At 48.8% G+C, this 23,650-nt stretch overlaps 1 protein-coding gene across 3 annotated transcripts; it reads left to right on the top strand.

Annotated features, from left to right (window-relative positions):
- The first annotated feature begins 1,562 nt into the window (after positions 1–1,562).
- Positions 1,563–22,222, top strand: Irx5 (iroquois homeobox 5). Of its 3 annotated transcripts, XM_063247087.1 has the most exons (5): positions 1,563–2,290; positions 3,356–3,761; positions 3,944–4,723; positions 11,650–11,717; positions 22,106–22,222. In XM_063247087.1, the coding sequence occupies exons 1-5, from the start codon at positions 2,042–2,044 to the stop codon at positions 22,139–22,141; spliced, it is 1,539 nt and encodes a 512-aa protein (XP_063103157.1). In that variant the 5' UTR covers positions 1,563–2,041; the 3' UTR covers positions 22,142–22,222. The 3 variants fall into 3 exon arrangements, 2 of the variants coding, with proteins under 2 accessions (XP_063103157.1, XP_063103158.1); XM_063247088.1 differs by lacking the exon at positions 11,650–11,717; XR_010046918.1 differs by lacking the exon at positions 11,650–11,717 and having other exon boundaries at positions 1,625–2,290; positions 3,944–5,972.
- Positions 22,223–23,650: the final 1,428 nt, after the last annotated feature.

Genomic DNA, 23,650 nt, shown 5'->3' with positions numbered 1-23,650 from the left:
CCGCCCATTCCTGCCCATTTGGCTCCAGGACTCTGAGGGAAACGATCTACGTTGCAAGGGGGCGTGGCCATTAGATGGCACTGTCCAATCAGAAGGGAGGGCAATGGAAGGGCCCGCTCTCGGCCGCCCTAGAGGTTCTCGGAAAATGTAGTCTGGAGGGGTCAGTCAGCTGGGGGGAGAATGGGAGGGGGTGGAACCTTGGAAGGAGAGCGAGGGAGAGGAGGAGTCAGCGCGCGTGCGTGGAGTTGCGCCGCGAGCGGGTGCCAGATAGAGGGGTGAGCTCGGGTGTGCCGAGATTGGAGCTCAGAAAGTGAAGTGTGTCCAGCTTGTCAGAGTCTTTGCGAGAAACTTTATAAATAGTTATGTGTCGGCCTGCTTGTAATCCCACTCCAAAAGGCTACAGAGTCCGGGATACACCCACCTCTGGCTAGCCCCACACCTTGCCGGCCCCTCCCCTGGTTCACCAGCGCCCCTATCCCAGACTTCGAGTGCGTCGGTGACTTGTGGCGGCTGAAGGTAGCGAAACGAGGAGAGGATCTGTTTTGTATTCTAACTATGTGGCTGTGGTTGGTGAGGGCTCCGCCTGTGACTCAGTGGTGTGTGTTTGCCTTGCCAGCGCCTCGCTGAACAAACAGTGGTTGGGTTGGGCGCTGCTGTGCCGAGTGTTTGCAGTGGAGCTTGGGCGGTTGCGAGAGTGCGTGTGAAGAGGACGGCTACTCGGTTGAACAAAAGGGCAGGGGACCCCGCACCCTCCTCCGCCAAGGATCTCGCAGAGCAAACTACCCACTGGAAGCTCCCAGAGAGCGGCTTCGGACCCTGAGGGCGGATACGGGGGCGGTGGAAAAACCCACTAGGGCGCAGCTGGTTTCGGGGCCGGCCAGTTCTACCCCTACCTCTCCTCTAGAAAAAGACTACCCCGGTAGTCCCGGACCCCAAGTGTAGCTTCTTCACCGTCGGACGGAGTTCGGGAAAGAAAAGCCCAGCTCGAGACTTGCTGACGCCCCAGGCCTGGCTCTCGCCCACCTGCTGCTGCAGCGTGGAGGGAGGGACCGTGGTCCCAGACTCCCTGGGCCTTGGGCACGGGCATTCGTTAGCCCTCCTGGGGACCTTAAATTTGGATCTCCAGCTCGCCCTGGGGACCCGTAACTTGAAGGAGAAGCCGTAGGAGCAGTGGGTGACTAGCCATCTCCCAGCTCAGCCTTTTGGAGAAAGGAATCCGCTAAGTGTGCGATTAGCTGTGGCAATAGGAGCGCAGAGCGTCCACCCAAGCACGGTTTGCGGTCTCTTTTTCCCTTTGTGCTTCGGAGTGGCCCGGCCCGCTATCGGGGCTCACAGCGAGTCCAGACTGCCGCTCCGCCCGGAGTTAGCAGGGAAGGAAAGTTGGAAGAGATCGGCGCGCCTGGGATGTGATTGTCATCCTGGGGCCGGCGCTCTAGAGTCTGAAAAGGAGAGAGAGAGAAAGAGCTAGACCAGGGAGGGGAGAAGCGGGTGGTAGGGCAGAGGGGGGTGAGGGGGACGGCGGAGGAGAGGCGGGCGCTAGGGAGGGGCGAGGGGAAGCGCCAGCGAGCGGGAGAGGGAGCCGGGAAGGAAGAGGGAGAGGGTGAGGCGCGCCTGGCGGCCGGGTTGGCTGCGACCGCGCAGAGGCTCCTGCCAGTCCTCCCACCGACTACACCCCGGGAAGGAGGAGCTTCGGGCGCGCACAAGGCGTCAGAATCCTCAATTTCCAACTTAGCATCTTGGCAGGACCTTTGCGAAGCCAAAAGCAGAGCCCCCCGGTGCAAAGAGAAAGCAGCCAGGGAGGGGAGGGGGAAAAGCCAAGCTCGAGCCAGCGAGGCGCGCAGAGGAGCGGGCGCGGCAGTCGCAGCCGGAGGCGCGCGGGAAGCCAGCGAGGAGGCGCCGCGGGCCGAAGCCCGGGAGTCCGGGCTCGAAGAGCGGCGGTCCGGGGCAGCCAGAGTCCAGGTGCCCGCCCGCTCGCCCTCGTAGGGCGCCGCCCGGCTCGTTGGCGGCCGCGGCGCGGCGCGCCCCATGCCCGTGTGTGGCCATGTCCTACCCGCAGGGCTACTTGTATCAGCCGTCCGCCTCGCTGGCGCTCTACTCGTGCCCGGCGTACAGCACCAGCGTCATCTCGGGGCCCCGCACGGATGAGCTTGGCCGCTCGTCCTCCGGCTCTGCGTTCTCCCCCTACGCCGGCTCCACCGCCTTCACGGCGCCTTCGCCGGGCTACAACTCGCACCTCCAGTACGGCGCCGACCCCGCGGCAGCCGCCGCCGCAGCCTTCTCCTCGTACGTGGTGAGTAGGCTGGATCTGCGGCGGTGAGGGTCATCCGGGCCAAGAGAGCGGGCGGGTGCTGCGAGGGACCCGGGCCTAGGCGCCACTCGTCGACCCCTTATCCCAACCAAACCTCGAGGCCCAAGGAAACTTGGCCGACGGTCTATTTCGGCGTTGCCCGGGCCTCGGGTTCTGGAGTTGCACGGAAAGAGGTGCCTCTGCGATCGCTGAGCTGGCAGGAGGGATTTTAAGGAGAGAGGTCCTTGCAATTAAAGAGCAGTGTTTAGTTCAAACTTAAACTCAGGGCTTCCTTGCATTATTTATTTATTTTTGGTTTTACCATTTTGGCAAAGTTCAAAAAGAAACAGACTCGAAATCGGAACAGAAGTGTGCTAAATCTATGTAAATGTGTTTGGCCTCGCCTTTAATTAATCCTGCAAAATGTTGCAAATCCGTAATCCTATCTTCGCAATCCGATTTGGAGGTATTAAATTTCTAAAAAAATCGACAGAGCTGCGATGCATCCGGGATTTTTTTTCGGCCGGGTGCAATTTCTGGAAAAGCGCTGTGGCTTCGGTTTGGGATAGCATTTTTGAAGGGTGGGCGCGCTGCGTAAGGTTCAGCTTTTCGTTTGCATTTCTTGGCAGATTAAAATAAAAGAATGGCGAGCTTTGATTTTCCTTGTTCTACCCCCTTGCGCCCAACATACGCGCTCTGCCGCCCAGGCCTCTAGCTGGACAGAGGGCAGGGCCTCACCACTGAGAGAGGCCAGATCTGCCCAAAGGGCACCCACGTCCGGGATCCGGGCAGATGGGGGCCTCTAGGATGGTGTCCAGCTTGTGATAGTTTCAAGGGTTCCCGAAGGACAATGCGCTGGAATTGGGGTCCCCACTGCCTTCTGATAAAGGGGAGGGGTTGCTCTTGGGTCCGGATCGGTCAACCCTTCTGCAAGGGAAGCTGGAACCTGGGGTTCACCCCCCCCCGCGCGCGCAGACCCTAGGGCACAGGGCAAGTGGAGCTTCCGGTGTACAGGTGACAGTGGAGACCAGTGTCCACGCTCACCTTCTCTCTACCTGTCCTCTGCAGGGCTCTCCCTATGACCACACACCCGGCATGGCGGGCTCCTTGGGGTACCACCCATATGCAGCGCCTCTGGGCTCATACCCGTATGGGGACCCCGCATATCGGAAGAACGCCACCAGGGATGCTACGGCCACGCTCAAGGCTTGGCTCAACGAGCACCGCAAAAACCCCTACCCCACCAAGGGCGAAAAGATCATGCTGGCCATCATCACCAAGATGACCCTCACCCAGGTGTCTACCTGGTTCGCCAATGCGCGCCGGCGCCTCAAGAAGGAGAACAAGATGACGTGGACGCCGCGGAACCGCAGCGAGGATGAGGAGGAAGAGGAGAACATTGACCTGGAAAAGAATGACGAGGATGAGCCCCAGAAGCCTGAGGATAAGAGCGACCCCGAGGGCACTGAAGCAGGTTGGTGGATGCAGGGAGAGGGTGTGTTGAGCTGAAGTTAAAAAAGAAAAGAAAAGGGGGCCTGGAGGGGGCGCGCGCGGGGCCCAGAGGTTGGGGCGAGGGACCCTGCCTCCGGGGCAGGCGGGAACCTGGGCCCCACCGCTTGGCCTCTGCGCCCCTGACAGCCTGGGTTTTGCCCACAGGCGGAGCAGAGCAGAAGGCGGCTTCGGGCTGTGAAAGGCTGCAGGGGCCTCCCACTCCCGCCGGCAAGGAGACTGAAGGCAGCCTCAGCGACTCCGATTTTAAGGAGCCGCCTTCGGAGGGCCGCCAAGACCCGCTGCCCGGGCCCCCTCGAGCCGGGGTGCCCTCCCCGGTCGGGCCTGCGGCGGCGCGGCTCACGGAGGACCCGGCCCCTCACTATCCCGCGGGTGCGCCGCCACCCGGCCCGCACCCCTCTGCGGGAGAGCTGCCCCCCGGTCCCGGCGGGCCCTCGGTCATCCACTCGCCGCCACCGCCTCCGCCGCCGGCGGTGCTCGCCAAGCCCAAACTGTGGTCTCTGGCCGAGATCGCCACATCCTCGGACAAAGTCAAGGACGGGGGCGGCGGGAGCGAGGGATCGCCGTGCCCGCCGTGCCCCGGCCCTGTAGCGGGGCAAGCGCTGGGAGGGAGTCGCGCGTCGCCCGCCCCGGCGCCTTCGCGCTCGCCCTCGGCGCAGTGTCCTTTCCCAGGCGGGACGGTGCTGTCCCGGCCCCTCTACTACACTGCACCCTTCTATCCCGGCTACACGAACTATGGATCCTTCGGACACCTTCATGGCCACCCGGGGCCCGGGCCAGGCCCCACTACGGGTCCTGGCTCTCATTTCAATGGATTAAACCAGACCGTGTTGAATCGAGCGGACGCTTTGGCTAAAGACCCGAAAATGTTGCGGAGCCAGTCTCAGCTAGACCTCTGCAAAGACTCTCCCTATGAATTGAAGAAAGGTATGTCCGACATTTAACGCGGGCTGCGCCGGTCCCGGACTTTGTAATTTATTAAAAACATGGCCTTGGCAGTTATTTTTCCATCATCGAGAGAGAGAGAGAGACAGACAGACAGAGACAGAGAAAGACAGAGAGAAAAATAATAAACGACCCTTACTATTCAAAAGTTTATAGTTTATGGAGATGGATGACATAAAAATGTAAACATCTCCACACAAAAAATGTCTTAACCAACCGAAAAGAAAAAAAAACTAAAAAAAAAGATTTGTATTAAATCTTATTCTGTATATTTAATGTAGCATTTTTGTATTTAAATTGATAATTCAATATCTTTGAAGTAAATTATGAAATCAAGACACCTGTACAGGCATTTAATTTTTTTGTAATATAAATATATACATTTGTGTTTCCCTCAAAACTGTTTCATAGTTTAAAAATACAAGTTTAATTTAATTTTTTACACCTATTGATTTTTGGGGGGGTATGAACTATAAAGTATTATTGCAGAAAGGAAACAGGTTATACTCTTAGATTTAAAAAGTAAAGGAAACTGCAGCCGCCTTTGTAAAATGCAAAATATTTAATTAAAAGAGATTTTAACATAATCAGAGCCACTTATTACTTTTTAGAAGCTTCAATAAACTGTCCATTGCCTTGGTCAAAAGGTGCAAATGCAACTTTTTTTGAGGTGGGGAATGAAAGGTTCCATCAACTCTCACTGTGCCAGGGGAAAACCATAATTAGGCTAGAAGCCCCAGGGAACCCAGCCCTGCCTGGGAATTCGGATTTGGATCACTGATGAGGGCCACTTGGGGGGACATTGGACCCTGGAGAAAGGAGAAGAAAGACCCAAGCCTGTGCCCAGAAGGGAGAAAAGATGGCAAAGCAAGCTAGAGACACGCACTACTCAAGTGCCATCGCTTAACCTAATTACTTCCAATCAGTGTCGTGTTTTATGCAAAGCAATCAGCTGGTGAACTTTGCTAATGAGTTCGATTTTATGCCGGATTTAGCCCTTATTACTATTTCAAAGGTGCTGCTGGCTGATGCAGGCGGGGAGCGTTAGGGGATGCCAAGGGGAAGCCTTTCCCAAGTCACTGTCTTCTCTACCCCTTCAAAATTGGGCATTGATCTCTTCTTTGGATTTGATTAAATTAGTGAACGATCCATCCAAGACCGCCCGGGTGGCGGGAGGCCCTGTAGATGCCTGAGCAGCCTCCAGTGAGGGGACGGTTCCCCCCTTTCACAGGTAGGTGTCACACTTGTCCTGAATTTCGAGCTTGCACTTCCCGGAGACCAGAGAATGGGAGGCAGCGGGAGGAGGGAGCTACCACGGAGACTCGGAGAAGTGCGGGGAGCCCCCGAAGGGATCCCTAGACCCCTCCCCCTAGAACTTCTTTGTGGACAAGTGGTCTTCAAAAGCTCGAGGCCATTTGCCTAGATAAGGAGGCCAACTCTGGTGAACTCGATGAGGCTTGTCGTCGCTTTAACACTTTCCCCATCTCAGATTCAAGAGTCTAAAAAACTATAGAAATATTTTTAAAAGATTTTTATTCTTCTCTTAATCCTGCATGTTTCCTTCAAAATGCAAATTCAGGATACATCTCAATCCTAAAACAAAAGACACCACCCTGAGACCAAGGCCAGCCACCCTTGTTGGCTGGGGTTTGGTGGCAGTGCCCATGTCTCCATTTTGCAACGGATTAGGGAGCCGCCGCTGGTGTTTCTTCGTGGGAAATTTTCAGGAATCGGGCTAGGATGGGGTGGAGTGTGTTACAACAGAAACATACCCCAGCAAAGGGAATTAATTTGCTCGATTAAGCTCAAGCCTGAGTGTGGAGACAGAATGTGTTTGCACATAACACTGGTTTAATTAGGCTAAATCAAAATGCACATATTTGCATTTGTTCTCAGGATTACTCTGCTTTAGACACACCTCAAAGTTTCACTGGAGTTGTTGCTTCTGCTATTTTAAAAAGTCTACAGCGAGGTTCCTTTCGTTTATTCGACTTTAAAGTTCGAAAGCTGCATTGTGAAGATGTTTTAGTGAACAGTGATCAACTTCATGGTTTAAGTTAGAAAATTCACTCAGGGAAAGTGGTTTTAAAGCTGGAAGTGTGAATGATTAAATATGCATGAGACGATCGTATTTTATTTTGTCCCTTTAATTATAAATGATTTTTTAAACAATTGAATTCCAGAGATGACTTGCCCTCCCCCCTCCAGCGCCGCAACCTCCTCCAAACCCCCTCCCCCTCAGCCTGGATCACAATCAGCTCTTACCCCCCTGTTGAATCTGCGGCTCCAAGAATCATCTTCGCCTCCAAAAAAGTCGGAAGAATAGGCTAGTCCCCCTCTCTAACAGAGTTTAAGAACGACATCAACTCGGCGGGGTTTTGGAAGCACTGTCCCTCAACCCGGCCGAACAGTTTTTTAAAAAGAAAATTACAGGCCTCTGTGTGTTCCCGACAATATGCAAATATCCAGGCCGGGCTTCCCAGGTCCCACTGCCGAAGCTCGGCGGAGCAGCGAGCCGAATGCCCGCGGGGCTGCCTGGGAACGGATCTTGCATCGGGAGGCACTCAGCCTTTCTCCTCCAACAAGGAACGGTGCAGTCTCACAGGGCTCCCTCACTGGTGCCTGAGTCCCTGTCCCCTACTCGCATCCCTCCGGAGACTGGCCTCTGCAAGTGTCCATGGTTTTCTTTGCATACTTCTTTATTGATTACAAGCCCCCAATTAAGTTTGGGATTCTTTTTGTTTGAGGAGCTGGGTTTGAGTGGCCTGCGGTTTTTCTGGTGACCAGTTTGGAGGTGGCTTGCCAGGCAAATCTAGTCCGCGGACACTTAGGAAATATGCAGTTGCGTGTCTCTGGAGTCCCACGTCCCTACCGAAATGAACCTCTGTGGTGTTGCCTCAAGAGCCATCTAGGAGGGATGGATCTTAGAAGTGCGGGACAGTGGGGGCCTTCCTGCGTGTGCTGGGGTCAGAGTGTGTTGGAAGGTATGGAGCGGGGCGCAGAGGTTTCCAGAGGCAGAGCTTAAGATATTGCTTTGCTGGGGTTGCGCGGGCGTTGGCCACCTGCTTCGGGCTGGGTCACTTCAGACCCCAAGGAGCACCTTGGCTGGAACCTTGGAACTTGGAGGAGCTGCATCAATCCCTACTATCAAGGGTAGTGAAGTCACCGTGTTAGGTCTGTCCAGGTAGTCACTCCTCTAGCCTGTCTGTGGCGGCCCAATCAGTTCCTGAGTTTTGGGAGTGAGGAGAGAAGGGTTCAGAAAATTCCCGAGGGCGCACCCCCACCCCGTCCCGTTGAGACTGCGGAAGGGGTCCTTCACTTTCCTGCTCCCTAGCTTCGAGTGCTGGGGTCCAAAATGTCGTTCCCCAACTCGGAGTGCGGAGCCTGCTGGGAAGCCTCTTCATTTGCAAACTCCTCAGGGCTATTTAGGAAGAATGAACACGCAGTTCTTGGGACCTGGAAGGTTGAGGGGAAGATTCGTGCGTGCAGTTTCGGCACCAGACCGGTCCCCCAGCCTACCTGTCCCCCACAAGTACCTGCCAACTGGGTTGAAGGCACAGAACAGCGCATCGCAAAGTGCCTAAAGCGAAAGGAATGTGACTGCGTTCTCCAGAGGGAGCCAGAGGAGGACAACGAAGCAGTTGCAGGAAAGGCGCCGCCTACTGGTCCCCCAGAGCCGTAGTGTTCTCCGGGAGGGGCGAGTTAGGCAAAACCAGACCAGGTCCCCACCCACCGCAGCAGAGTTTTAACTCTCAGATTTAAACTGCTTCACCACCCCAAGTCGCTTCAGGCCTGGTTTTCGGGACCTAGTTAGCATTGAGGATTTGGGGAGCAGGGTCTTTGATTTAAAAAGCTTTAACCCTGTGGATTGCCGCCACGGCTTCTGCATTGTTTAAATAACCAGGTAGCAGGCAACTGAGAAATATGTGGGTGACTGAAGCCCTGGAGGGGTCTTTAATGGAGCACAGCCCCAGCGGCGCAGGGAGGGGGAAACTCGCGCTTGGCCCCAGGTGCACGCACTTCCGCCTCTGCTGCCCCAGCCAAGGTCTCATTCCGGGCTGCGCGCTGCCTGTTTAATTTGCGGTGTGTTATGTCCCGAAGGGGCTACCACGCCACCGCGCCCCCGAGACCGTTTTGGTCTTAATAGCTTTTGGCTTTGAGGGTGGACATTATTTTTAAAAGGGAAAACAAATCAAACAGAACTACCCTCCCATTGCTTAGAACCCTCCTGTTTGGAAAGCACGTTTAATGAGGTTGGCTTGGTTAAGCACAGAACCGCTGGAGTCCGCCTACCCTCTGAAGTGCTAACGGGACGTGTGAACTCTATTCACTCGCGTGCAGAGATACTGGCGGAGCATATCCCTTCCACTCAGTCACCAAACAAGAGACAAATCTCGCCTTATTCGGACCGTATGATCTGCTCTTCCCTCAAACTACCCAAAGCTTGGGGACCATCCCTAAACTCACCCTGTGGATCTCTCTTTACGACCAGGCCAGATCTGGTCTTCTTTTCGTTTTGCTGACAAATGCGGCTTGGGCCCCGGGCACTAAGCAGGACCAGACTTCGGCCTAACAAGATAGCGCCTCAGGGGCATGGCTTCAACTTTAACTGGAGCCCCAGCACTGGCCCGCCTCTTGAAGCCACGGGGTTCCCCCCACCCGTCGTCTTGGCGGCCAACATCCCCAATCTTGGGTCCCCCACGGCCGCCTGATGGGCTGCACTGATTTCCAGCGCCCGAACGTGCCCAGCGCGCCCAGACGCCACTTTCCCAGTGAAATCTGCTTTTATTTGCTCGGAGCAAACCCCAGGCTCTCAGCGCTCCCGCCTGATGGATGCAAATGTAAATGTGCACTTATTTAATTGGATCAGGCCCCAAGATAAAAGAGATAAACGGCTCCCCGTTTGCTAACTTATTTTCCGAGGCGTGCAGCGCCGCGTGGAGGGGAAGCTAATGAAGGAGCCGAGCGTCGCTCAGCGCTTCAGCTCCGCAGTGGCGCACTGGCCCGCGGCTCCGCTCCGCGTAGGCTGCGATTCAGCGACTCGTTGTCTATCTGCTTTGCTTTGGCTTTGCACTCCGGGTGGGGTTCCTGCGGGACCTTCTCAGCGGCAAGGCTGGGATAGTGAGGAGGCTCGGTGGTGGCATAGTGTGTACAAGGCCCCAATGCTCGCTCCAGTATTCTCCAGTTTGGCCAGTCTCTGTCTTGCATAATACACCAGTCTTGGTAACACCACGGGGGCCCATTCTATCAAAAAAAAAAAAATACTATCTTCTTCCCCAGGCGAGGCCTTTTCATCCCAGGAAACATTTTCAGGAAGAAAGACCGTGGGCCCCCAAAAGACCAAGCACACTTTCCCACCTTTCAGAGTCCAGTGGAAGCGTTGCAAGGAGGACCCTTTTCAGAACGTAAATGGCCCTCTTTGGAGACTAGGGTTTCTCCCAGAATCAGTCTGACTCCGTGGATTAATCTCTCTTCCTCCAAATACACAGGACACTTAAATAATTTTAAGAGTAGCAGAACCCAGACAAACTAGATATTAGGAGAGGGGATTGCCTCCTGGTTCTTCGGGGGAGGAGGTTGGGGCAAACGAGTTCAGAGCCTCAACGCCAGTGCATCCTCCTGCGCCTGGAGTTTGTTTTCCAATTTTTGGTCTTCAAATTTCCTGAGAAGTCTCTTCGCTGCTCGAAAGGGCTGGAGAGGAGGTCAGTGTGAGCAAAGAAGAGGCCCGATGAGACAGGCAGCGGAGGATGAGTGTAGGACAAGGCTGTCTTGGGCAGACAGGTTATAAGGGGCAGGGCTAGGAGAACTGGACGTGATGAGACTGGGGCCAGCTGAGTCCTGTGAGGCAGGGCTGGGCAGGAGGTCCCATGGAGCCCCCATCCCCAGGAGCTGATGAATTGGCTTGTCAGGAGAGCTCTGTGCACAGAGCCCATCAGAAAGCACTTACCTCGCTAAACTGAAATTACTGTCTTTTCAGGGGCTAATTTGTGAAACTCCCATGGAGGGGCTTGGAGGGGGTTCGATGAAGCATAAAATGATGATTAATGAATTTATTGGCCACTGCACATCAAACAAGAGTTCTGAGCATCCGAGGCCTTGTAGCTCACTCAACACAACTGGGGTACAGCCTCTAGGGTCAGCCACTACTAAAGTTTCCCCAACTTCCCGGCCCTGGGAACTTACCTGTCTCAACCGTGACTGCTTCTGGCTGGTGGTCCCTGTCCACAGATTCAAGAGGAAATTCCAGCAGGGATTCAAGTGCCTGCACCATTGCCCGCTGTGGGCAGACTGCTCAGACCCAGGCAGGCTGCAGTTCCTTTGGATAACTGGAGGCCTTTGGGACTCCAATGTGATTTGGGAGCCTGAGGCAGTCTGGAAATGTGAACAGGGACTGTAGTCCAAAGACATTTTAGTTCACAGGGTAGGTGACTGGGCCTTGGGCAGGTCAGCCCTGCCTCTGCCATCTACTAGCTTTGTGTCCTTTGACAGGTCCTGTAACCTATGTGAGCCTTGGTGTCCTCCTCTTTGGAGAGGGTGGGTATTACCTAGGTTTTGTGTGAATTATAGCACATAGGTATCCTTAAAGGAGTTATGAAAGTCATGCTATCCAAGTTCTCAGGAGACACTTGCCCAGGTGTGAGCTAAAGGTAGAGGGTGGAAAACAGAATCTGCCTCGGTCTACCTTAGTGTGCCTCATTTCTCCTAGCTAAGGCATCACTCCTAAAAAATTGACAGGAAAGTTGGAGAAGCCTAGGAAGGCAGGTGTGTATGGGCGTGTTACCTACATAAGGCTCAATTTTGGGGAACTTATTGGAGCTGCCTTGTGGCTCCTTTAATAGCAGAATCTAATTTTTCAGGCTAGGCATAGGTCAGACCCCTCCGGCTCTTACTCAACCTTTTGTCTGCAGACTCCTGTCTTTTGGAATCTGTCAAGATTTCTGCCATTCTCAGTCAAGAACCTGCAGCATGTGGACTTGTAAGTTCAGCTTGGGATTGTTTTCTCTGGTTGTAACAGTTTCCTTGCCTACCTTATACCCCTCACCCTTCCCTTCCCAGATCTCCCAGCCGTGGGCCATGCCTGTGCCTCTGAAAAATCATCTTGCCTTGCTGGAACAGGGCAAGAAAGACCTAAGCACTGTCTGCTCCGGTGGAACACTTACACTGAGCTGCTTTTTAGTGAAGCTCCACTTAAAAAACTTCATGCTTCCTTCTTCTGACTAATGTTAATTGAGCACCTATTATATGACAGATGCACTGGTCATGGTTTGATACAGTATGAATAAAACAAATCTCAATTCCATTCTTGAGCCTATATTTTAGAAGGCAAAAGGAAAACAAATGAGTGTGTTAATTACTTATTACATTGTCTGGGTGATGAGGGTCTTTTAAAAAATTAAATTGGATAAGGAACATACTCTAAGGAAGTAACATTTGAGCAGAGATCTGAAGAAGTTAGGGAATGGGCTATGCAGACATTTGGAGGAGGCAAGTTCTAGGTAAAAGGAACAGCAAAAGTCCCTGAGTTGTGAGCAGATCTGAGCAACAGTGGAAAAGCTGGGGGTGGAAGAGACAAGGCAAAGCAAAGGCAGGCTGCATGCAGTCTTGTAGGTGCTGGTGAGGTCTTTGGGATTTATGAAAAGAGAGAGAAAGAGAAGTGGGGAAGATTCTAAAGGAGTGGTAGGATCTAACTGATGTCTTAAAGGGATGGCTTGGTGTAAGGAGCTAAGATTCTGGTAAACCAAGAGTGGAATCAGGAGCCAGTTAGGAGGCTGATGGAGGATCCAGGGAGAGGTGACTCTGTCTTGGGCCAGGGCAGTAGCCCTTGGAGTGTATTTTGCAGGTATATGCAACAGGCTTTGCTGCTGAGTTAGCCATGGGGGCATGAGAAAAGGGGGAAACCCCTGGATTCCTCCAAGGATTCAGGCCTGAGCACCTGGGAGAGTAGGAATGCCATTTGTTGAGATGTCAAACACGGGAGCAGCAGAGAATTTTGTTTCTTTTTCTTTTTCTTAATACAGTCTTGGTTTGTAGTTTAGAGTGGTCTTGAACTCTGTTGTGTAGTCCAGGCTGGCCTAAATGACCCTACTGCCTGAGCCTCCTAAGTGCTAGGGTTAGAGGCTTGCACAGCTATCACCCTTTGCCCACTTCGGGGTATGAATTTTTTTCGTTCAGGGAGGAAGAGGTAAAATAGGATTTGGCCTCACCCCTAAACCGTATGGTCCACAATATCTGCTCGCATGGACATATACACCAGGCTTATGGGTAGCCAGTGGCAAAATATGTACCCAATATCCAGGGTGAGAAGCACAGATCCAGAGAAAATTTTGAAGTGAACAGAGCCTCTCTCCTGGAACCACCAATCTCAGCCTTCTCTGGCTATGTCTTCCCTTTTTATTTCTGTCCTTTTTCCCTAGTGGGGAAACTGAGGTTTGGGCAGTGAAAATGACTTGCTCAAGTCTGCCGCACTGAATTCATGGACAGAACTGAATTCCAAACCCAGGTCTCCTGACTCCTGAGCCTGAGTTTTCTCCTGCTTCGTCTATGCAAAGTTCTCCCAGATATCTGTATTTTAACAGAGAACTCCTAGAAACAAAATGCCTTAACAGAGAGGAATGAATTTATAATGGTGGAATCTCAGACATTGTGACAGGCTGTCAAGGGAGATATTTTTAGGCTAGGCTGGGAAACATCTTAGCCCTCCTCAAACGCTGCTGGAGGATAGCTGCCTCCTCAGGACTCCGTGTGTGAAGTACAGATGGGGAAATGCTTGGGATGTGCCATCTCGCTCCGAGACTCAACAACAAGAGGCACTGGGACTCGTCCCTGCCAGAGAGTGTTTTCTCCCCTACATAATTGCTTTCTGAAAGGATTTGCTCATTTTTCCTAGCGGAAATGACTTCTGCCCGCCCCCAATTACCTCACACAATGTAAGCAAAAATTAATGTTCCTTTGTCCATCATTTTACAGAGCAAATTCTATCACAGGTTTGAGTTGGGGACAGAGTCCTAGACCATGGTTCTTTTATTTTGAATCCCCTTTTTTGAAGTCTCAGCTTGAGTGTCTTTTTTCAGTTCTTTCCTTGACTTTTTGTATTTCATATATATGGTTGTCAGCTTGGAGAATTTTTTTTTTTCTGTAAACTATCAGTGGCTTTGTCCCCAGGGGAACCCAGAGGCCCTTCGGAACAGCATCTCAACATCTTTCAAGCAGAGTGAGACATCTGTGAGCCCCAGATTTCAAATACCCTCACTGTTCCAGAATGTTCCAGACACCCTCCTTGCTAACATAATTTGACATCAGATTCACCACATTGTTGTTTCTGAGACTTTTTAAAGATCCAAACCACAAGTTTGTTTGTTTTTATTTTTGTTGTTTGTTTATTCTGTTCATTCTCTCTTTGTACTCAGTATCAAAATCTAAACCTAGTAGTAATAGGTGGCCTTTTTCCTAAGTACTCATATGTGCAGAGACATTCACTGGTACAGAGGACCAATTTTCTTGGATCGCATAAGAGAGTAAATTAGTGGCAACTTGGGAAAGGGTTCATTTGGAATAAATATCACCTCTTCGCTCTTATAAAGAGTGGGGCAGAAAAATCACTGGCCTGGTTTATTTGGTTGGTGAAGTTGTTTTTCTGTCCAGATTTTTCTTTATAATTTTCCCTTTCAGCCTGGCAAACCCTGATAGATCCCAGTGCGTGCAGGAGGGCAGTCTGAGAAGGATATTCAGCATTCAGGACTCAAGGCACTGCCCTTGCCTTTTCTTTCTGCTCCTCAAAACCTACTCATCCCAGCCCCAGGCTCCAGATCTTTGTCATAGCCTTTAATTATTGGAACTAATATTTATAGAATAATTTATTTCAAATTTTGATACCATTTACTGATTTGTAAAGGAGTGCTTATACTGCTCCTGTGATTGAAAGACAAAAAATTAATTCAATGAACTTCTTGGCCATTTGGGCTCTGAAGGCAAATGGTAGCTCTCAGCATCTCTGATTGCTCCCCCAGCCTGATCTTTTTGCTTTGCAAGCTGCCCTTAAAATGACGTGGTTATTCATATGTGTATCTGTTCATACCAGCTTAGAATCATTTCATGTACCCCCCAATGTATGTGTGTTTGTTTTGTAGTCCTAGGATCAGATCTATGGTGTTGTGCATGCTGGGCAAGTATTCTACCACTGAGCTACACCCTCCAGGCCTTTTTTTTTTTCTCCTGAATTTTGTTTGCTTTGATATTGAGGTCTCTCTACATGGTTCAAGTTGGTCTCCAGCTCATGCACGTAAGTGATCCTCCTGACTCAGGCTCTCAAATAGGTGGGAACAGAGGTACATACCAATGTACTAGGATTCTTACCAAATTTTGGGAAAAAACACCTACCCCTTTTGGCAGATACAGATGTTGAAAATTGAAGAGATCAGGCAATTTATGATCACACGGTTGGTGACACAGAGCCAGGGAGAGTTGCCTCTCTTCCCTACACTGACCTCCCTACACTGTGGTTACTCCAGGAGCTGTTTTAATCAGTCCCTTCCCTCAAATATTCATCTCAGATTGTGCTTCTGGGGAGGCAGGACTCAAATGGGAGTTTTAGACCACCCTTGGTTCCCTTTTCCTGTCTGTGCTTACTCTTTGGGGATAAATCCCATGTTTCCTTCTGCAAGGGAGAAGAGGGGTTAGAGCCGCCAGCTCTGGGTGAAGTTTAGACATGGCAGGGAGTTGGTGGTTCTGGGCTTGGGCAGGTGGATGTCATCTCCATCAGAGAGGTTTCTGCCCAGGGGTCCCCAGGTCCCCTTTCTTTAGCTACGCTAATTGGGAGCTCCCTATCCTACTCCTCTCATCCCTGCAGCCAACCCTAGCAACACACAGCAACTGTCTAATGTTAAGAATTGGGGGGTTGTTCGGTTCCCAGTTGCAATGCTGTTCAAATTAATACCATTGCCTTTACTTCTGTTTTTTTTTTTTTTTTTTTTTTTTTTTTTTATTTAAGAGGAAAAAGAGAAAAACACAAAACAAACCAAAGCGGCGTAAGGGTACACGCAATACAGAACTACAAAACAAAACAAAACAAAAAACCATAACAGTAAGAAATTACCTGCTAGTAGATTACACACTATTTTCTTGAAAATAGTTCCTCAAATCACAGTATCAAAGAACACAAGGTGGACATTCAAACAGGGAGACTGCAAACAGCTGTGTTCAATGTTCCAAAAACATTGATAAAGTCAGCTATTTAACACCCCCAAACACACTTGCTGTTATATCCGTTAGAGCTCCTTTTCTTTTCTTTTTTTTTTTTTTTTCCCTCTCTTTTTTACAACAAAATTTACACATCTTGGATTTTATTACTCCTTAGTGCTTATTACTTTCTTTGGGGGGGGGGAGAATACAGTCAAATATGGCAAAACAAAGCTGTCAGTCAATACCAAGGATAGACGTAGCACATGGTGTAGAACAGAGTACAAGTTTATCAACAATGGTTATCAACGTTGTCCCTTGCTTCCTTAAAAAGAATTGTCTATCTTATTAGATATTATAAAGTTGGACAAAACAGTAGAGAACAAGACCAATAAAACTTAGGCGCTGTAAACATTACAGGACTTCCAAAGAAGACAATAGTCAAACCAGAATGGGCATCTTAGTGAATCTTATTGTCTTCAAAGTAGTTGCCTATTTCTTCAAACTTGATACTATCATATAGAATGGAACAGAGTCTAATCAGTCAAAACAAGATCGTGGGAGTACTACAGGACTTCAAAACAAGTTAATAGGAAATCGAAAAGAGTTACTATTTATATATCCTAATTTGCCTTTACTTCTGCACAGGCAACCAGGTAGCTTCTTCCCTATCTGCCCTGCAGGCAGGTGTACCTCTCTGAGGCTGCATCAGGCCCTGCTCTCACTCTAACTCCCAGTTACACATCCAGTTACCTGTGATGTGTCTGCTGCTGGAGGATCCCATGCAATTCAAAACGTCCCAAGCTGAAGACATCCCTCCACACACACCTCAGTTCCTCTAACCTCAGATCAGCTGCTACCATCCCTTGCTCGGTCTCCTAGTGGAGGGACACTTTAGAAACCTCCTGACTTCTTCTGTTCCCACACATGCATTTGCCCTCGAGTCTCCTGGGTCCTTCTGAGGGATTTCTTTTCATTCCTTCCCTTCTGTGGCTCTAGTCTGAACCATTGTCCTCTGTGGCATGGACTATGCCATGTCCTCCCATTCCCTAGTTGTCCCAGTCATCTCTGTACCACCAATTTGCAGCTCGAAGGTTGATCCTGTGTATTCAACAATGATAAGAGAAGTGAAAACAATCCAGTGGCTTCTCAGACAAATATTTGTACTTTCTTAGAGAACTTGCCTATGAATTTAGAAAGTGGATGAGAGACTAATAAATGTGGGTTCAAATCCTGACGGCCACTTTCTGTTATTAGCGGGTATATTAGTGATCCAGGTTAAGCACCAAGGAATCTGAGCAAAGCAGCTCAGGACCTGGAGTAGGTGATCCAGTAGGCCACCTTCCTGGTTCCTTCTTTGCCTGTAATTGCCAGCTGCGCGGCCCTGGGCAAACTCCTTTGCCTCTCTTGCCCTCATATTAAAACAGCAATAATGACAGGTTGGATCTCAGAGGGTAAATGAGACTGTGTATACAAAGCCTTCAGAAAGCACACAATGGACTCTTAGTAAATGTGAGTTCCCGCCATGATAAATCAATAAATATTATTTAATAAGATTGAAACGGACTTCATCTGAGAATTTCTGAAATTGTATAGTGTGTTTTTGCCTTTTTTTTTTTTAACAACTTCTCATCTTTTTGCTGACCTACAATGTTTAAGATGTGTTGAACCCAAAAAAAAGCTTATTTTAAGAATCATTCCTTGGAACATTATTTCATTACTTAAACTTGCTGCTGACTCATCTGTCCCTTGGTAACTGAGTCTTTACCAATAACTTTAATTACATCAATCACTCATTCCAGAAAGAGCTGAATAAGGAAAATTCCTAGAGGTGACACCATGGACTTCTGTCATACAAGCAGGGACTTGTGGTGGGAGAACTGGTTTTTCTTTTTCTTTTCTTTTATTTCTGTCTTTTTTTTTTTTTTAAATAACATTCACTACTTCAAACAGGGGCTATAAAACATCTAGTCTTTATAATTTACTGTCTGTCCATCTAGGTCTCTATTTATAACAAGTGATCTTCATAACAGCAGCAAATGACGATTGAAAGAAATTGAATTTGTTTCAAATTCTGCCATTTCTGAGACATAAGGTCCAAATCTTTGCTGTGAGGGTTAAATAAATGATAGCTGAGGCTACCAACACCAGTTCTTTTGCTGAAATCTGCTAATCTCAGAGTTCAAAAGTTAACGTGCTATCTAAACAGTTATTTTACATTCAGTAGAAGCAAGTGAAAAAACTGAGATACTGGAAAGTTTCTTGCCTAAATTGGTGCCAACATAAGGCCACAGCCTAGGGGTGTCTGGCTGTCATTTTTCCTGCTTGGATGGAGCCAGCGCAGAGTTACTGGCCATTCTCCACTGCTTTTAGTGTGACCTGTTTTCCTGGTCATGTGCGGCTCGGATCGACCAGGAGTAGAACATGGTACCTGCTACTTGCCAAGCTTGAACTATTTTCTGACCCTGCAAGGAAGCAACGGTCCTCAATTTGGTGAGACAAGTGGGAGGATGCCAGTGTGGGCATCTCACAAAACCCTACCCCACAGGGCACACTCGTACTTCCTACCCTCCAGTCTCTGGTCTGCTTGCCCTGGACTAACATGTCGACCTAATAGGTCTGTGTGCAGGGTCTGCCTCCATCTTTCCATCTCTGTACTCTTACTACCCAGGAAACTAACCCTGGGGCTATAAAAGATTGTACAACACAAGAGGACAAATCAAACCTATACTTTCAAAAAACTGAGTCACAAATCCTCTATCATTCAAAGCCCTTCACCATCTGGGCCACTTCCTTATCTAAACATAGGCCTCAAGTCTCCTCATGGTAACACCTGATGGGGATGGGGTCATACTGGCTGAATAGTGGCTTCCTGAGCCCTTTTCCCAGCCTGATTGCCATGCCTCCACCACTATCTATGTCCACCTGTGCTGCAGAGACTTAGGGAGAGGCCTCTCCCATGGCTCCAGCCAGTGTGGCTTTCTCTCCACGTGGGGCAGCTGCTGAGCATGAGGCAGTGATGTGCACAAACTCTGCCACACAGCAGCCGTGTGACCTTGGCAAGCATCTCAGCCTCTCAGAACTTCAGTTCCCAACAATAAGCTGATATTCTCTGTGTCTTTGAGCTGGTCTTGAGGATGAGTGTAAGCATGTCTGGAGAACACCTTGGAACTCACTCATTCTAGCACCGCCTACACAGCCAGGTGCATACACTGGTCACACACTGCGTGCCCACCCCTATGGAAGATGGAAGAGAAGATAATCTCAAAAAGCACACACACTTTGAGCTTTGTGCTGTCTGTGCACATGTGTGTTCCTGTGAAAACTCAGATCTGGCTCTGAGCTCTCACGGCCCACTTATCTTAAGCCAGTGCCAGGTTGTTTGTTCCAAGAGGGCTACTTGTAGTAGGCTTTGCTTTTTGCTTTGTTTTTAATCAGTGCTGGCGATGGAAGCCAGAGTCTTGTATGTGCCAGGCAAGTGTTTTATCACTTATACCCCTAGCCCACATTTTGGTTTTCTTTTTCAAAACTGTTCAACCTAGCTGTCTGAGGGCATTTATTCTTCTGCCCCACATTTATGATGAATTCCTTATATGTTCAACTCATTAGGTTTGCAGCTTCCTAAGTGAGACACAAGGTTTTAGCTGCTGGGTCATGGACATGAGGCATCCAGGTGCTGCTCTAAGGTTGAGAAAGTAACCAAGCGCATGCTATTGTTCTACCAGTAGCTGCAGGGAGCCCCTGAAATCAGTTCTGAGGTGAACCTGAGATGCAAGTGTCTCACCTCGGGTCAGGGGGCAAGCTGAGACTCAGAGTGGCTGGAGGTGGGGAAGTAGCCCGCATGCTGCTCCTAGGAAGGTAGCTCTCAGCTGCCCTGGCATTTGGGCATGAGAAGGTGAGGACAGAACTCGCTAGAAGCTGACATCCCATGCACTCATTGCAATCAGGGGGATTTCCTCCCTGAATGCTCCAGCCCTGTCCTGAGTTCTCATTCTTGCCTGTAGAATAATTACAGGGACCCAGCATTTATGTGATGGAGAGTGTGGTTCACAGTCAGGCTGCCTGGGTGCTTTCTCCTCTATGAACTCCTCTATCTGGCTCTCTTAGCTACTGCCACCACCATCTAGAAAAAGAGAGTGAGTCAGTTTTTCAAGTTCTCTGAACCATCACCTGTGGCTTTCAAATCCAACTGGTCCAATGTCTTCCATTTCTTTGTTTGACTCGCTACTCTTCTCCCATGATAATCCAGCGTCATCCTTTAACTTCCTCATGGCTGGCCAGCACTAGTCTTGCTCCCTGAAGTTGATCTTCCACACTGAGGATAGACTGCATGTGTACCACCACAAGTCATTTGCCTCAAGTATTTGATGGTCCTCGTGGCTCTCATATGAGGACCTGCATATATACAAGGACTTCTAGTATGATGTTCCATCAGACTTGACACTCTCACTCTGGGAAATGCCATGTGTAGGTCTGTCTCCCTTCTAGGCCTTTTCACACGCTGTTTCTTCTGTGGGGCACACCTGTCTCTCCCCTGTCCTCCTCTCCCTGCAGTCCAGCTTCTTCATAGGCTGTACAAAGGTGTATGCTTAAAGCTCCTCAATCAGTGTTCTGCCCCTCTATGTGCTAAAGGTATAAATGAAGGATAAACATGTTTAAAAACACCCTTTCTACCTTTACAAGTTGTGTGACCTTACATACATAATTCATTTCTGAGTTTCAATTTCTCCATCCCTAAAATGGGACAGTCATAATGTGGAGTCCATCCCAAGAGGACACCTTAAATGCCAGCATCCTCAGAGGATTATTGGGAGGGTTAAAGGTGATCACTGCAGGCAAATTTCAGAAATGGAGAAATAAACAGAAGTATAAGCCTGATCTAGGCCTTAAGGAATTTTTAATAAGTCCATACTCATGTGACCATGGCTGAAGCATTTGAGAGCCGTTTCCTTCCTTCTTTTTTCCTAAGAGGACTCCAGTTTTGTTTGGGCGTAATAGTGCACCCAGCCCTAGGGGATAAACCATTCATATCTGCATCAGTTGTGAGAATTCTGTTCTCCTTTATAAGGCTGTTGCTTTCCTTTCCTTCCTTGCAGCTAGGTGGCTATGTGAACAATTCTGGTCAAGGAGATATGAGGAGAAGTCTACTAACTTCTGAATCTCAATCTTTTGTAAAATGAGTTGGAATCAAAGAACAGTGATTTTTAATGTCCTTGACTTTTTTTTTTTTTGCAAGCAAAAGACCCTGTTTTTTTTTTTTTTTTTTTTCTTGTTCCTTAAATATCTTATGTTGAATCCCAATGTATATGACAAGGGAAGCACAGCTGGTCTAATAGAAAGAGAGATGAGACTGGAGGCCCTGCTCCAGTGTTCACTGGCAACTCCTGAGCACACTACAAACAAGCATTTTGAAAAACTCTGCATTGTAGCATCTCTGTCCTGTAGTAGATGTGTGTTATTTTACTTGGTTGGTGCTTGTTTTGTCTTGTTTGGGGCATGCAGATTCCATTTTAGCATCCTGAATTTTCTCTTGAACCATCCAGGGGTTCACACACTTCTAATGAAGTTAATTCAATTCTGAGTCCAGGTCTAGGAAGATGATCTAGGCATGACCGATATTCCACCACATGAAGATAGATATTGGTTCAGGAATGCACACGTAACCCAACTTAACCCAGCAAGATTGAGGCCTAGGATTTTTATTCCAATTGAAAAGAAGGGGAGGCTTTGTTTTCACATTGAATTTGAACCTTTGGGAACATGAAACCTGAAGATAAAGTTCCAGTGAAAGGGAACAGAGCTGGAAGATGGAAAAAGACCAACTCTTAGAGGATATAACTCTTTATCTTAAGCTTTGCCTGAAGACAGTTGGACCTACTATTTGACTTTGGTTTAGTGAGTCAATATTTGGTTGGATAGTTTGAGTTTCACTTTCTATTATTTACAGCTTAAGAGGCCCCTTCCAAAACCAGGATCCTGAGGTAGATATTAGGGATGCTCACGAACATCCTGCTGTTTCTCCTCCTCCTGGACATGTGGTAAGGTTAGGTTGCACTTGACCTCTCCTGTGTCAGGCACGACACATGACTTTCTTTTCCGGCAGTTGAAATGATAGTTGTCACTTCCGGTTGTTTAAAACTCAGTGCATGATTCACCCTCCTCTCTTTCCTTTCCACAATCCTGTTCCAGATGATGAAGACTCCATCAGCCTGGGTCCCAGATTGAAGACAACATGGAGTGGAGACCTCTGCTGACCTGTGATGGAGATGTATCCGTGAGCAGGAAATAAACCTTTGTTGCATTAAACCATTGCGATACCGAATCTTTTGTTATAGTATCAAACCTTAGAGGATCCTTAGTGACATACTTACAATTCTTATTTTCCTTCTCCTTTTCTTCTTGTTCTTTCTCCTTCTTTGTCTCCTCCTGTTTCTTCTGTATTTTTTTTTCTCTCTGTTTCACTCTTTCTCTTTTCTCTCTCCTGGCTGACTTGCTATGCTGAGCAGTCCTATGATCCTATTTCTTATTTCTGTCAACAGATCATTAAAAGTCTTCAGTGATTGCTCATCTCCTGCCTTCCCAGCAATATTCAAGTGGACATTGGCAGGGGATAACCAGCCTGCCTGGACAAAGTCATGCCCCTGGCATCCTTACCAGTGCCAATCAATTATAGCTGTCAGTCATTTATCCTCCCCAGAACAGGCCTCAGCAGGCCAACATCCTAATCATATTACTGGGCACATGGGGCTCTGAGTGCTGGACTAAAACTGTCTTTAGAAATTCTCATTCATTATCTCATGAAAATTAGCAAGGTTCTAAAATTTGTGGCACAGTCCTGAGAACATAATGCTCTGCCAAGACAAAACACTGACCATTAAAATATTATATACATCAGCTTTAGTTGTTAATAAGCAATTTATAGAGCTGATTACTTAATTAAAGCAATGTACAAGATTCTGCATCTGGGATGGAGGTTTGGAAATGTCTAAGTTCTTTGGAAAGTAGAAAAGTGGATGTAAATCACTTCTGAAGTCTGTACATGATCATCATTATTAATCTAGATGACACTTCTAAGCTCTGGGATCTCAAAGTCATGGTGGCAACTGCCATGTCCACGGGCCAAGTGGGCCAATGGGAGTGATGCACATCCCAGGGCAATTCGCAGCGATGGGCCTATTACATTCTGCTCTCCCTAATTGTAACCATATGGGGGTACAGATGCAATGTTGCCAGCACCCCTACTTTTTTTTCAGGGAAACTTGAAATCCATATTAATTGCCAACTATATCGTATTTTTCCTAAAATGCTATAAGGTTGAAGCTTAGTTGGCAATCACAGGTATTGATAGTATATAGCATAGTAAGTCTTATTATTTTTTTCTATTCTCCTTTATCTTCACTTTACAGATTAGGAAACCAAACACTGCACCCAAAGAGATAGAGCCAGACTCTAGAACTTGCACCTATTGCTCATCTTCTGACTCTGAGTCGATTACTTTCTCTTTTTATAACAGGACTGTCCTCTCAGGGCAAAGATCTGCCACTCAGGCTTCCTGTATACCAAAGACCCATGCCCGCACTTCCATGGTGGAAGCTGGTAGTGGGATGCAAACTGGGGACTACTTTTCCTAGTCTCCCTTCCAGACAAAGTCCTGGGACTAGTTGAATAAAGTCAATGGAGTAAGATAGGAAGTGATTTATGTTTCTTCCAACCAATAGCAGGTAGAAAATGACT

The sequence above is a fragment of the Cavia porcellus genome, unplaced genomic scaffold (genome assembly GCF_034190915.1).
Source record: "Cavia porcellus strain 051 isolate PalLab524CR breed Dunkin Hartley unplaced genomic scaffold, mCavPor4.1 scaffold_4, whole genome shotgun sequence".
In the NCBI taxonomy this organism is placed as follows: domain Eukaryota; kingdom Metazoa; phylum Chordata; class Mammalia; order Rodentia; family Caviidae; genus Cavia; species Cavia porcellus.
Note: the sequence above shows the minus strand (reverse complement) of the source record. Positions and strands in the feature narration are given on the sequence as shown.

What these genes read in the sequence shown, in the direction of transcription:
- Irx5 (XM_063247087.1), top strand. Translation starts at nt 2,042, where the DNA reads ATGTCCTACCCGCAGGGCTACTTGTATCAGCCGTCCGCCTCGCTGGCG. An exon ending in TCCCTATGAATTGAAGAAAG is followed by an intron (nt 4,724 to 11,649) that starts GTATGTCCGACA and finishes TTTTGTCTGCAG; the next exon opens with ACTCCTGTCTTTTGGAATCT. An exon ending in AACCTGCAGCATGTGGACTT is followed by an intron (nt 11,718 to 22,105) that starts GTAAGTTCAGCT and finishes ATCCTGTTCCAG; the next exon opens with ATGATGAAGACTCCATCAGC.